Source organism: Egretta garzetta, unplaced genomic scaffold, assembly GCF_000687185.1.
Source record: "Egretta garzetta isolate BGI_Z169 unplaced genomic scaffold, ASM68718v1 scaffold120, whole genome shotgun sequence".
In the NCBI taxonomy this organism is placed as follows: domain Eukaryota; kingdom Metazoa; phylum Chordata; class Aves; order Pelecaniformes; family Ardeidae; genus Egretta; species Egretta garzetta.
The window spans coordinates 318,203-332,113 of NW_009258270.1; the positions used below are offsets into that span (position 1 = coordinate 318,203).

At 53.5% G+C, this 13,911-nt stretch overlaps 1 protein-coding gene across 1 annotated transcript in view; it reads right to left on the reverse strand.

The window, feature by feature from the left end:
• Window positions 1–13,911, reverse strand: part of MSI2 (musashi RNA binding protein 2) — a 254,277-nt gene that overhangs the window by 19,973 nt on the left and 220,393 nt on the right. Inside the window, exon 4 of the mRNA XM_035889498.1 lies at window positions 1,678–1,760. Coding sequence (XP_035745391.1) covers window positions 1,678–1,760 — 83 coding nt within the window. The remainder of the gene's footprint in view (window positions 1–1,677; window positions 1,761–13,911) is intronic.

Sequence of the window (13,911 nt, forward strand, 5' to 3'; positions counted from 1 at the left end):
TGTGCTGAGGGCTCCCGAGCTGGACGCAGGGCTCCAGGGGAGGTCTCCCCAGAGCAGAGCAGAGGGGCACAATCCCCTCCCTCGCCGCTGGCCACGCTTCTCCTGATGCAGCCCAGGGTAGGGTTGGCTTCTGGGCTGCCAGCGCCCATGGCCGGCTCATGGCCAGCTTTTTGTCCATCAGTGCCCCCAGGTCCCTCTCGGCAGGGCTGCTCTCCATCCTTTCTTCCCCCAGCCTGTACTGATACCGGGGGTTACCCCGACCCTGTTGGGTGAAATAACTCCATAACTAACTAAACCCGCGGAGTGTGACCTGACAGGCACCAACCTGCGACTGAGGGGCAGGAAAACCCTGGAGCATGGCACTGTAGCTCTTCCTTCCCAACTGACAAGTCTTACCTAAATTTACATCCCAAGCCTTGCTGGGTCTGTCATCTGGGTGCTGGGGTGGGGGTGGTTGGGGCTCATTCTTTTGGTTTTAAGGCAGATTAATCAGCATTTAGTAACGATCCAGGACAACAACCCCCATGTCTCAGACAAGGCACCGCTGGAGGCAGGTAGGGAACCCCAGAAGCAGGAGGCGGCGGGGGAAGCAGCGCGATGCTTGGACGGGGCGGAGGCAAAACCCACAGCACCCATCTGAGATGGAGCGAGGGGCTTCCCACCGGGGACAGGGAACTGCCCCAGCCCTGCCCCGCCAGTCCACCCCGCCGCTTGCCAAGGGGACCCTTCCTTTTCTTTCAGATGCATATTGCAGTGAGGAGCAATATGAAGAATATTATTTCAGTGCCCTGGGAAAAATTAGCAAGTCAAATATTGAATCAGGCCTCCAGCATATGCCAAGGAGATTGCTTTGATCTTATCCACACTAAAAGCTCTATTATTGAATTTAAAGTCTGTGAACACATATCAGACCAATATACAATGCATATCTGAATACACATTTGAGAAGCAAAGGATGTTTTGACAAAGGGAAAAAGAATATTTTAGCTGCAAATATCAAAGTTACTGCATCAGTTGAAATACAAATGCCCTTTTTCATCTGGCTCAGGGGCTTTACTGACAGGGCAACCCGCAACCTGGGACCTGGCTGTCATTTAGGAGAAATTGCACCCAGGTCTGGCTCCTGGGTTGGGCCTGGGTGGAAAGCAAGTGTGGCTCGACGGCAGAGACTTGCCAGGGGACAGGGCCCAGCAGGCAGCAGCAACGGCAGAGCAGGACTCGGGAGCTCGACCAGAGCAGCTATTTTGGGAGCTACCCCAGTCCAATTCCCCCCCGAAACCCCCTAACGCAGCGGCTGCCACGGCTCGTCCCAAGAGCGGGAGGGCTTCCCCAAGGCTGGGCAAGAAGCCGGGCAGGCTGATCCACACCATCTTCAGCCCTTCGGCTTCCACACTGAAACCTGCCCGGGGGTGGCAGGACAGGACAGGACAACGCCTGTGCTCGCGGCGGGGACAGACACCCGTCCTGCTGGCGGGGGGACAGGGGGAGCGCCCGAGCAAGCCATGGTCCAGGCTCAGCAGCCTGTCCCCACGACGCCTCCACCGGGCACGGTGTGCCCAGCGCCCCGTTAGCCCCACGGAGAAGGTTGTCCCAAAGGGCCACCACCCGGCACGTCTCTGTGACACAGGGCGAGAGCTCGCCACCACCGCCGCGCGCTGCGGAACAAAACCCACTTACCATTTTATTATTGATTTCGTGGAAATGGATTTCACAGACTTTTTCCACCACGTCTTCATTTTCAAAAGTTACGAAGCCAAATCCTGTTTCATAAAGAAACAAAAAGGGGAGGGGGAAAGGAAAATATTAGGTTAAACAGATCTCGTTTTAATGAAGCATTGCGTAGCCACCGGGACTTTGGAAAACTTTCATAGAAATACGCAGGCGTGAATAGAGCTGCTGCCCATGGAGCTGTTGCTGAACTTATCGTAGACTGATGGTGGGAAGAAGCCTTGTCTTGGGGAAAATGAATTCGGTTCTGTCCCAGCTCTTCCATAGGATTTAATGGAGAATTAAAACCTCCTTATGGATTCTTTGATCCATCCTGCAGAATTTAATGGGTAGTTACACCCCAGTTACAGGACGGCTCAGAAACTACAATAAGGCCATATTTTTTCTTACACCTTTTAGGGTTTTAAGAACAATCTCTACAAAACTCAATTATATTTCTATGGAACCATATTGATTTTATCTCTTGTTTAATTCCATGGGACTTCTCCATTAAAGCTGACTCATTGCACAACCCAAAAAAATAAAAATCCGGGAAGAGAGAAGATGATTCCTCATTTACCCATCGCTACCCCCGGCGAGGAAAAAAAAATACCAATGCTGCCCCAAACATGCGGCAGCACTTTGTGTTTCCATTCGCTCTGAGCAAACACCAAACGTCCCCGCTGCCGGGCTCCGGAGGCGGTTACTTGTCCCTTTCTTCCTGAATTACTTCCTCTAATACCTCATCAGGACATCCTGAGGCCTCCGAGGAACCACGCCGTTTAAAGCCTCTGATCTAATCCTTCCTCTCTTCGCCACTGCTGCTTCAAAGGAGCCCTGGGTTTGGGCTGCTTTAGGGGCGTTTGATGCTCGCGCCCGCCCGTAGCTCTACACTGGATTTGCTCTGCTGGGGCCACACAGCTGCAGGCACTAAAGAAACCCAGCAGCCCACCACAGCTCTACACAGCCAAGCATAAAATAAAAATAAAGAAAGAAAATAAATCAAGCTAACAAAGAAAAACCAATCTAATGTGCTACACTTCTGGCAAAGGCTCGATGAGTCAACGTCGACACCAATTAAGCTAATGAAATCTTAAAAAAACCTAACAACAGGATGAACTCCATCCCCCAAACTGCACTGGAAAGGCTGGGGCTGGTGAAACGGCACCCGATGTCTTCATCGCACCAGGCTGAGCCAAACGAGCCGGGCTGGGGCGTCCCCGGCAGCAGCCTTCGCCCCCCAGCTGGGCGAGGGGGGAGGAAGAGGGAGGGGAACCCCCCCGCTGCCCGGCGTTACTGCCCGTGGATAGTCCTGTCGGGCGAGCATCCCGCCGCGCGCCGCAGCAGAGCAGTTTTGCCAGCGGTGAGCGCGCCGTGGTCATGTCCCCCCCCCAATCTGCTCCCCCTGCCAAACCCGGCGTTCCCAGCCCGTTTCTGCGCTGGGGTCCCAAAGCAATACTTCATCGTTTTAAACACACGCTAGATTTCCTTTGATGGGGCACAGCAGAAGCTATTAAAACTATACGGGTCTTGGCAACCCACGGGTACCGGATACATTTTGCAAGCTACAATATTTGAAGCTGTAAAGTGCATTTGCTGGCTCCCGCACTGGCCGAGGCGAGGTCCGAGCAGCTCCCAGCCGGCTTGTTCAGGAATGCACAGCACAGTAGCAATGGTCCATCCCTCTTTGGACCCTCTTCTTGGGGGGGAAAAACCCATCAGAGATGCTTTCTACATCTCCTCCGCGGCATAACGCATCCGACAGCCCATGGCACGCAAACCCAGCGCTCGGAACGCGATTTTACTTTGCACTTAAAGCATGTAGCAGCTTGAAGTATTTTACTTAACTCAAGCCTTTCATTTGCCTGCTAAATTACTCCATTTAAAGCTACCTTCAACAGAACCTGTAGTTAAAACTAAAATTTTTGTGGTTAACTGGCTGAACACGGCATCCCAGGAATCCTGGAGCATGTTGCGTTGGGCAATTACCGGAGCCGGGAGCAGCGTGCCGCTGGGGACCGGCGTTGCCCAGCGCAATGAGACGGCCAGTCCGGGTCTCCACGTCATTCATTGTTTGAGCACCAGCAACCTCTTCATCGTTAGTAACTCATTAGCGAGTACTGCAGTTGAGGATTTCTCTTTCAACTTGTGTCAGGTCTCACTGCCAGGATGGAGGGGAGAGAGGGAATTTGGAGGAGATTAGCCTTAATATGCAGAACACCGCGCGAAAGCCCACCGCGGTCGTTACGCATTTGGACTCGGAAACAAGTTTCCCATTCTCATCCCATTCCATATGGCTTAAACACCGGTTTATCAAGAAATTATTTGTCTGATTAAATAAGATAGGCACCCGGCTTTCCGCGTTTACAGATTTCATCACAAGAATAAAATTAACAATCCATAGGTGTCGACACTCATTTGCAGGTTTTTGGAAGACCTATGGCACTTTGTGCGGGCCAGCCTGGCTGGTGTGGCAACCAAAACCAGCCAGGACTGGGGCTGCAAGGAAACCCAACCCCATTTTTTATCCCTGCCTCCCCGGGGCTGGCAGCCAGGCGGGGGGCCCTTGATCCGTAGCTGAAGGCTGACGGTGCTTTCCCTTTTCTGATGACCGGCATCTTTAACTGTTGGGAAGCAACCAGAGGATTTTAATCCGCAGGCATACAGGCGCTTAAAATCCAAAGGATGCGATTCAAGAGATGCTATCGCTCCTTAAATCAACAATCCCCGAGAGATCACATGCCCCGGAATTAAAAACTTCATCGAAGTGACGGGTAATGGTCCTTTTTGTGTTTCACTTTCTGAATATGAGATTCCAACTTTTAATAATTGCACGCACACAAAAATCCGCCTGCGTGCATGCCTTATTAGTGAGCGTAATGAATACAGGCTCGTCTTGAAATTACCAAACCTCTCCAAAACCTTCCTGGACTAAATGGACAATTATTTCTTCTGAGAGGTACTAAGAGTCAACAAAAAAATGCTTCTCGGGAAGCGTATGAAAAAGATTAACACAAAACAAAGGCGGCTGTTTAAAATGGTGACATAAATAGGATTCCGGTTGTCAAGGAGCACACATTTTAAAATGAAATTATACCACATCCTTCTGAATGAAGCTATTATTGGGAGCTAACAAGCTCTATTTAAGAGATAAGCATTTAACGGAGTCAAACGGTTGGGTGTTTTATTCAAATGAATAAAACTGAATATTCATTTGAATAATCTTTCCTGTAAAAGAAAAGACAAAGAAGAGGGAAAAAAATAAAATAAGAGGCAAACAGATGCCCCCAAACGAGGGGCTCTGAGCCAAGTGGGATCACTAAAGGAAGCCGAGCCGTGTATCCACGACCTTCAGGTGAAAAACCCCTCCTCTAGCGTCTGCTCAGAAAAAGGAGTCGTCTGCTGGTTAATGGGCACCAAAATGATGCACGAGGATCTCCCGGAGCCCTGGCGGCCGGGGGCCAGCCTGCGCCCCACGGGAGAGGGTTTGCTCGGCATGCAGGAAGGGCAGGCGCCTGCCCAGCGCAGCTCTGCCGAATTACCAGCGTCAGTCTGGGCGAAGGAAGGAGATGGAGGGGGCTGAATTTGTCCAGCAGAAAAGCTGCATTGCGGTTACGGCAGCAGGCGGCCCAGCAATTCAACCCAAACAGCTGGGGTGCCCCGTCAGCACGGGGCGGCGAGGGCTACCTCTGCGCAGGGTCTCTTCCTCCGGATGCCGAACGGTCTCCGGAGCTGCACCTCCCAGGGTGGCAGCGCTGCTCCTTGCCGAGTTCTCCCCCCCAGCCCAGCATCCCTCCTGCATCCGACCGGGAACGGGCTTTTCCCTTGGGCCTGCAATTTTAGAGAAGTGGCTGAAGATTTCTTACTCCATCACCCCCAAATCGCCTTCCTTCCTACCTCCCCAAGCGCACATCAACGCGGAGACACGCCGGCCATCTAGAGACACGCCGGCCATCTAGAGACATGCCAGACATCTAGAGACATGCCAGACATCTAGAGACACGCCGGACATCTAGAGACATGCCAGACATCTAGAGACACGCCGGCCATCTAGAGATGCTCCGGCCATCTAGAGACATGCCAGACATCTAGAGACACGCCGGCCATCTAGAGACACGCCGGCCATCTAGAGACGCTCCGGCCATCTAGAGACACACCAGACATCTAGAGACACACCAGACATCTAGAGACACGCCAGACATCTAGAGACACGCCGGCCATCTAGAGACATGCCAGACATCTAGAGACACGCTGGCCATCTAGAGACACGCCGGCCATCTAGAGACACGCCGGCCATCTAGCAAACCATCCTGTTGGATCTCCACAACCGCTTTGCAGCATCCATTCATAGTGCCCACGAGGAGGTGGAGATGCCAAAGCCTGATTTTGGAGGGATGAGGATGGAGGCTGGGGCTCGTGGCTCTTGAGGAGGACAGCAGAAGTGCCACCCGGGTGGGCGCTGGGGAGGTCCCCGGTCCCCTCTGATCTGACCTCGCAGCCTCCTGGGGCAGCAGGTTTTGGGAAGAGCCGTGGAGTCCTGCGCGGCTCCAGCCCGGTGGTCCAGCTGGGTGACCGCTCCTGCCTACCGGAACACACGGTGGGCACCCAACAGGAGTCCACTTCTTCAGGTGACTTATTTTACTTGCTGGGAATTTCTGCATCTGCTAATTAGAAGCTAAAATGTTTGGGGGTCCATTACCAGAGGACGCAGGGCCTTCAGCTGAACTAAAAAAAGTGGAGGGTCTCCGCACCTCTGCAGAGCAGCTCCCTTTGGGCATGGCTGGCTGACAGGACGGTGCTTTTTTAACAGTGACCCACATAAGGGGATTTTTTTTTTTTCACTAGGAAACAGATACAAGCGTTATTATTCACAAGGGAGGGAAAATCTGGAAAAATAATTTTTTAGTGCAAGGCAAGGTAAGTCTCAAGTATCCAAATAACCCTGCGTTCCCCCAGAAACGTTTCCAATGAGCCTGCAGATGCCAGCCTGGACGCCCGACGGTGCAGAATGCATCCTCCGACGCACCTTCGTTACACCAAAAACCTCCCTTGGCCCAGGGCCTTGTTGGCCCAAGAAAGCTGCCCGGGCCTGGGGGCGGACGGCTCCGTGCAGCGCAGCAGGGCTCAGCTGCAGCGCTTTCTGCCGGGCTATGCCAGAAATAACAGAAACACCCTTCAGAGAAAGCCAGTGAAACCGTAAGAAGATTAAAATAATTTAAAAAAAAAAAAAAAAAAATCAGGAGAAGGCATAAACAATATTAAGAAGCTGAGCTGAAGACACCAAATGTCAGCGCTCCCATGTTCCGCATTTCGGTTTTTTCACACTCAAACCAACTACATTTCACACCTCTGTCGTCACTTGAGAGGTTTTATGTCAACCTCGGTAAAATATAGCCGAGATGACGACACCGCTGCTCTGAAACACGTCTCCTTGCTCTTGCTACTTGGCAGCAACTTCTCCGCAGCCAGGGTTTTATCTGCGTGCGCAGCGATATCCAGCACGGCTGCGTTCGGACACGCGGAGGACGTCACTCCTCAGCAGAATTACCCGAAAGCAGCTTACCGGGTTAAAGGAAAGGTCTCGCTCTTTCAAGCCCGTGCGTGCATAAAAACAGGGAAAACAAAGTGATTGCATCCCGCGCCAGAAAGGTTAAACCTAGGCTAATGCTGGGGTTAGTCCCCCGAGAGGGCTCTGGCAGGCAAACCCAGACCCCTGCCGCAGCCAGGGCAGTGCCATGGGTGCCGGCATCTCCATCATCACCTCCATCACCTGGCACCCGAGCCAAAATCGCCTTCGCCGGAGGGACACACGCCACCGCCCGGCAGGAGGGCACCCCTACTATCTGAAGGGGCTCTCCAGCCACCAGGGAAGGTGCTCGGGTGGACGAAGGCACTGGGACGAGAGCTGGAGGAGCTGGTTTCAGCTCCCAGGCTGCCCTGGGGTCGGCCCATGAGGCGGAGCAAGTCGCTCCATCCCGTCGGCATCCGCAGGGCTCCTCTTCGCCCACGCTGCCCGGTGAGACCGCAGGGTCCTTGCAGCTGGGGCTGCCTCGTGCTGTGTCATTAGAGCGCCAGAGCGCCGGGGAGCTCCTTAAGGGCTTCTTTACTCTGGGGGTGCCCGAGCCCTGGCCCAGGCTGCCCAGGGGGGCTGTGGAGTCTCCTTCTCTGGAGATGTTCAACCCCCGCCTGGACGCTGTCCTGTGCCCCCTGCTCTGGGTGAGCCTGCTTGGGCAGGGGGGTGGCGCTGGGTGAGCTCCCGAGGGCCCTTCCAACCCCTGCCAGTCTGGGATTCTGGGAAGTGAAGTGATGGCCAAGGCTCTTTTGTGCCGACACAATAACCCCAGTGACCAAGGGCAGGAGACAAGAGCATGGAGAGGAGAAGGGAAGGGATTTACATGGTGCACATCACACCACTGAGCGATGCAGGCTCTGCTTAAATCCCCCCCCTGCCGCTAGGCACGAAGAACCCGGCGGCCGCCTGCTGCCACTCTGCTTAATGCCGATCGCCGCCTCTTACGCCCGTGACGCGCTCCCGCGGCACCGTCCTGCTCCCGACTCCCAGCCCGGCCGGCGCGGTGCGAGCGTGGCCCCGTGTCCCCGGGGGGGTCTGCAGTCCCACCAGCCCCCGGTGCTGCTGACGGATGGGAATATCCAGCCTGGATATTACACCGCAGCGTAATGGGGCAATATTAGCGCAGGCTGCCTTCCCCGTCTGCGTTAGGGCTCGGTACCTGACCTGCTCATTTGTGTTTGCTTCACGCCTCTTCTCTTCTCCCCAGAATTAAGTTACTGAAGCTCTGAAACAGAGGAAGGTCCAGTCCTGCTGTGGCGTTATTTATGCACCTGCTTGCTTGTTTATACCAATAATTTTGGCAGCTGGTCCTGTAAACTGTAATAAAATGCCTTTCAAAAAGCAAAAAAAAAATTAAAAATGAAGAAATGTGACCAGACAAGCCAGGCATAACAACATTAAAGCCCATGTCAATTAATTTTTCCTCTTCTTGATAAACAAGCCCCGTTCCATCCATTAATAATGAGGGAAGAAACAAGAAAAGTTGACACTAGTTTAATTTATTTTCTCAACTTGCCTGGTCATATTTCTCCCTGTTGCAAAGCTTTCTGGTGCTGCTGGGAATTGCAAGTGGCTCCCACACAGTCAATGCATAGATTGGTGTGAATCAATACCGCTCTGCTTTATTCACACATCCCTTGTAATCAGAGGGGAAAAAGCTACTTAGTAAGCTATCGCGTCCCAGACTGCCACGCCACCTTATAAAAATAATAATAATAATAATAAAAAACCTGCAGGGGAGGGGGGGAGAGGGGGACACGAAAGCGAGTCCTGTAACCGCTGTCACCAAATCTCATCTTCACAAACAGAAGGAGCAGAGTGGAGGGGCTGGGGCATTTGCATTGCTCAGACAGCGACCTGCGGATGTTCCTAAGTTCTTGCTGTCTGCTAAGATAATTCAAGTCATTACCCTGGGAGTCTGGGAACGGGTTTAATCCTGCCTCTGGGAAAAGCCATTTGTTTGTCAGCGCCAGAACCCAACAGCCAGGACCTGAAAACTCAGCCCGGACTCTGCTGCCTTCCTACCTTGTGTCTTTGGAGAAGTCGCTTGCCTCTTCCTTGTGGTCCAGGCCCCACGTTTCTTCCCCCACACTTCCTAGTCCCTTCCCTAAAGTTTTCATCTGACGTACTACAGCTTGTTAAAGCTCAAAATCGCCTAGGATAAATGCTGTCCATCCTGACGTTATTTCCCATTATCCCAGTTTCCTCTGCTGCACTCACACCAAAGGAGAGGCTGTGGTTTCCCGAGAAGTAACTCCCTCCGGACTCGCAGAATACAGCCTCGGCCCGAGACCCACGCTCCTCAGATTTTACCTTCGCACCTCTAAGGAGGGCTTTGCCGGGAATTGCGATGGCCAACCTGAAGGTACCACCTGAAGGGACCCCCTGCTCCATGGGGAACAAGAGCCCACCCCACCCTGGCGATAACCAGCCTGGGAGAGGGATGCACCGGGAGGTGGAAGGGGAAAGAGGAGGTTAACACCTACGGTCTAGGATGGAAAATACCCTCTTCATTGAACTGTAAAGCGTGCTCTCTAGCAGCGCTTCGGTAACGCCGCTCATCACGACCCATGATTATCCTGCGCATCCATTCGGCGTCCACGTGCATCTCGGGGCTGGCTACGGAAAGCAGTCAGGTTCTCCTGGCAGACACAGGCAGGTATTACCGCTGTTTAAAGTGTCAATACAGACTCCATGACATGAGAGTAAATTCTCAAAATTAAATCAGCAGCCAACCGCCTTAGATCAAAACCTCCGCACAAGGTGCTGGCGTTTCAATACCAGCGCGGCGGGAGAGCGAAGAGCTGAGGTCAGCCGCGCAGCTGGATAAAGGGCACCAGCAAGAGACTCCTCTGCTTTTGTTCTGGAAAGCTGCAAGGCTCAGGCTCCTCGCTCCGTCCTCCCACGGCCGCGTGGCATTTGCAAAGGGAGCATCGCTCAGGAAAATAAAAGGCACCTTGGGATGAGCAGCCTCTGCGCCGTGGAGCAGCCTGCGCCCCCGAACAGGCGAAAATCCACCCAAGCTGGTTTTGGGGAGAGATTTTCCCCGCCGGGAGGATGCAGGGTAGAGGGACTTGTCCCTCTCCCAGACGACCCATTTCAGCCCAAGGTTTCCAGGCCGGGGGGCCCACCCGCCTCCCCTTGCGGATGCCGGTTCTGGCCAGAGCCCCCGCGGTCCCCCGGAGTGCCGGGCTGCCGAAGGGGAACCCCGCCGCGCGTTGCGGACTGCGCTAATGCAAGCGGTACCTGAACTTAGCATCATCAATTTTTCATAACAACAAATCTTCATTAAAATTTTATTCTATTAGCACTCTGAAATCAAACCAAAGCACCGAGTACAGAACGACTGAAACGCACCCTACACCGCGACTTACTGAACGCCGGTTTTATCATATTGTTAATTAACAGGAGCCATTAATGCATTCACAGATCATTGAGAAGCATTAGTGGTGACCGAAGAAAAACTGCACATACATCTGCATTTTTTACACCTGAATTTCCGACACAGGAGGCCCTGAAGTTTGCTCCCGACTCAGCTTCTCTCCCTTGGAGACATCGTGTCTCAACGGGCGCATTTTTGTCAGCAGCTCGAGAATTTAACGCACGGGGCGGCAAAAGGAGCCACTGACGGAGGAAGCGATGGCGGCCGCGTCTGCTTTCTCGCCAGCGGTGACTCCGGCTCCCTGGGAGCGGAGCCATCCGTGCCCCTCACAGCTTTCCACGGCTCCGTTCGGCTCCGGTACGGATTTCCCAGCTCTCTAATAAGTCAGTGGGACAAAAATGATGCAAGTGCAGCTGGGTGAGGGAAGCGTGGAGTAAACTAATGGATTTCTGTTTTGCTAGCAAAGAAGAAAACCCTGAATCCTTGTAAAAATCCAATTAATCTGCCTACAACCAGCACGGGAACCTCGTGCTTCAAGCGAACGCTTCTGTCTGCTGGTTAGCGAGACCCATGGCACGCGGAGCCGGTGACAAATCCTAACGCTGATCTCAATCCCCCAAACGGGCGCCCGGCAGCCACGAGGCGAGCCAAAACCTTCCACCACCACTGACCCCCTCCTACAGCCGAAGGGCGCGGAGCTGCCCGCGGGGAGCCAGCGCTGGACCCCACTCCCCGGCCCCTGCCCACGCTGCAGAGGCCAAGGCCAAGGCCAAAGCCAAGGCCAAGACCAAGGCCAAGCGGAGCAGCAGCGAGCGGCGGTGGGAAGGCAGGGACGAAGGGCACCGCTCCCCGGGTGCCGGCTCACCCGGTTAGGGTCTCCCCGTCGGCAACGAAAGCTGCTCCCAAGGTGCCTGCAGTAGCCGGCGCCTGCCGAGCGCCGAGTCCTGCCATCTTTATCTGTTTGCCTACAGGCGTCAAATACTCTCTTGCCTGTCAATTCTTCCACAGTTTATTATCAAATTTCTAAAATATCACATTTTTTATTATATCCAAATTCACTTTATTGCATTTGACAATACAGATAATCACATACCATATGCTCTCATGCTTTGAAACCAATGCATGTTGACAGCAGTTTTTATTCATGATGCATAATTCTATCCCGGGCTGACAAAGGCAGCGCAGCACCAAGCCTGGGTGTTACGGTTTTGTTGTTGTTGTTGTTGGGGGGGGGGGGGAGGCTTTTTTCCATTTCCTTTTCTTCATTTTAACAACTGATTTACAATACGGGGAGGAAAACGGCTTTGCTTGCAGTAGCAATAGGAAATGGGCTGAAAAGATGGGCTTATCAAAGAGCTGTCTTCAAAATATTAATAACAGGTGGGGGTTGGTTATTATAATTACTTGCATTTGAAACTTGCTGCTAATGGGGTTAGGGAAGCGTGACGGCTCCTCCACGAGCGAGCAGGGGCTGGGAGAGCATGGGGGGCACGAGGCCGGACCCCCGCTCCTGCACACCTTCCTACCCGGCTGCCGTCGCTCGTCCCTGAAACCAGCTCCTCTTCCCGGGGGAGGCGGTGGGAAGGGAAGCGTGAGCACGCCTGGCGTGACCTGGGATGGCCAGGAGGGTCCCCTCATGAAGGAGACGCCTGGGCGAGCGCTACCGAAAAGGCTTTGAAAGCCACAGGTTCCCTGAACCAACACATCAACAGGGCAAAGTCCTACAGCCTCTGCTCGAACACTGATTTGAGCAAGAGGTGAAATTAAACGTGCCTAAGAGCTTTCTCCAAGGGGGCTCTCCATGCCCATCACTTCTTCCTGCTCTTCCTTCAATCAACGCTCATGAGAAGAGCTGGACAAGTCCCTCGTCCTCTCCCCACCTCCGCGAGCAGCCGGGCCAAAGGGCCATCGAGATCGAGCCAACGCGTGGTTCCTCGCTAAGCTGCCAGGAAAGGAAAAACCCAAGCAAGCCCCAATGCTCAACCTCAGCGTTCAGGCAAGAGATTCAACAACTTGAAAGATGGCAACACTGCGCGAACCAAACAGGATGCTATGTCTAAATTAAGCTGTAATGACCCGCTCTGAGGTCTTTATTAGCCAGGTAATGATCATTTAAGAGGAGGTTACTATCTTGAGCCAAGGGCACCTAATACCATTACTGAACTTGTTAAAACCTGCCAAGCAAGTCATTATTTCCAACATTATTTCTTTTTCTCTTAACACAGCTTTCTACCTTTCCCCTTGCGGTGCTCGGCCGTAAATCACAGGGGGCGGCGATCACGTAGACTTCGTCGCCCTTCCCCAGGAGGCTGAGCTTGGCTCCTGCCCACCACGAATGGGCTGGACACAAGACAAATGCTCTACAAGAATAAAATGCATGCCTTAATTCCAACCTTAAAGGCCGGCGGCGACAGGCCACGCTGCAGCAGAAGCACATAGCGGGTGGTGGTCTTCACAGCCTGGTGGCCTCAAAGAGCTGGTGGGCCTGCGGAAGCCATTTGCAGCTGGCATCTGATGAGATGCCGCTTGGCGCTGCACGCGATTCGCACGCCGCATGGACTGCTGGCATTTCGGCTGTGGAAAGGGGAGCCTAAACAACACCCCAGCCCTTAAAGATTTTGGGACTGGCAGGAAAAACAGCAGCCTCAGAGCCCATGTGGGAGCTTGGGGTGAGCTCATGGGGACACAACCTGCCTGGTGAGAGGACACCGCTCGGACCTACCGCGACCCCCAGCCAAGAGCTGCCAGGCAGCGGGGCTGTGGCCAGGCCAGGGGCAGACCCACTGCTGACTTTGAGAAGGACACGACCATGAGACATTTTCCTACTTGCCCCAGTTATGTCCCCCCAGCAAAATAATACTTAATCCTCTCCATCTTCCTTGCCCATCTTCAGGTCTACAGAGGCTCACGGAGGGAAAAGAAAAAAGAAAAAAAAAAAGAAAAATTGCAAAGCAAACGCCAGCTCCTCTACGACTTTGCAAAAAGCTTCCCCACGTGCGTCTGGGTCTGCCGGCCGAGCGCAGGGCAGGCCCCAGTTATGTCCCCCCAGCAAAATAATACTTAATCCTCTCCATCTTCCTTGCCCATCTTCAGGTCTACAGAGGCTCACGGAGGGAAAAGAAAAAAGAAAAAAAAAAAGAAAAATTGCAAAGCAAACGCCAGCTCCTCTACGACTTTGCAAAAAGCTTCCCCACGTGCGTCTGGGTCTGCCGGCCGAGCGCAGGGCAGGGCCCCGCGGGCCGAGCCACCG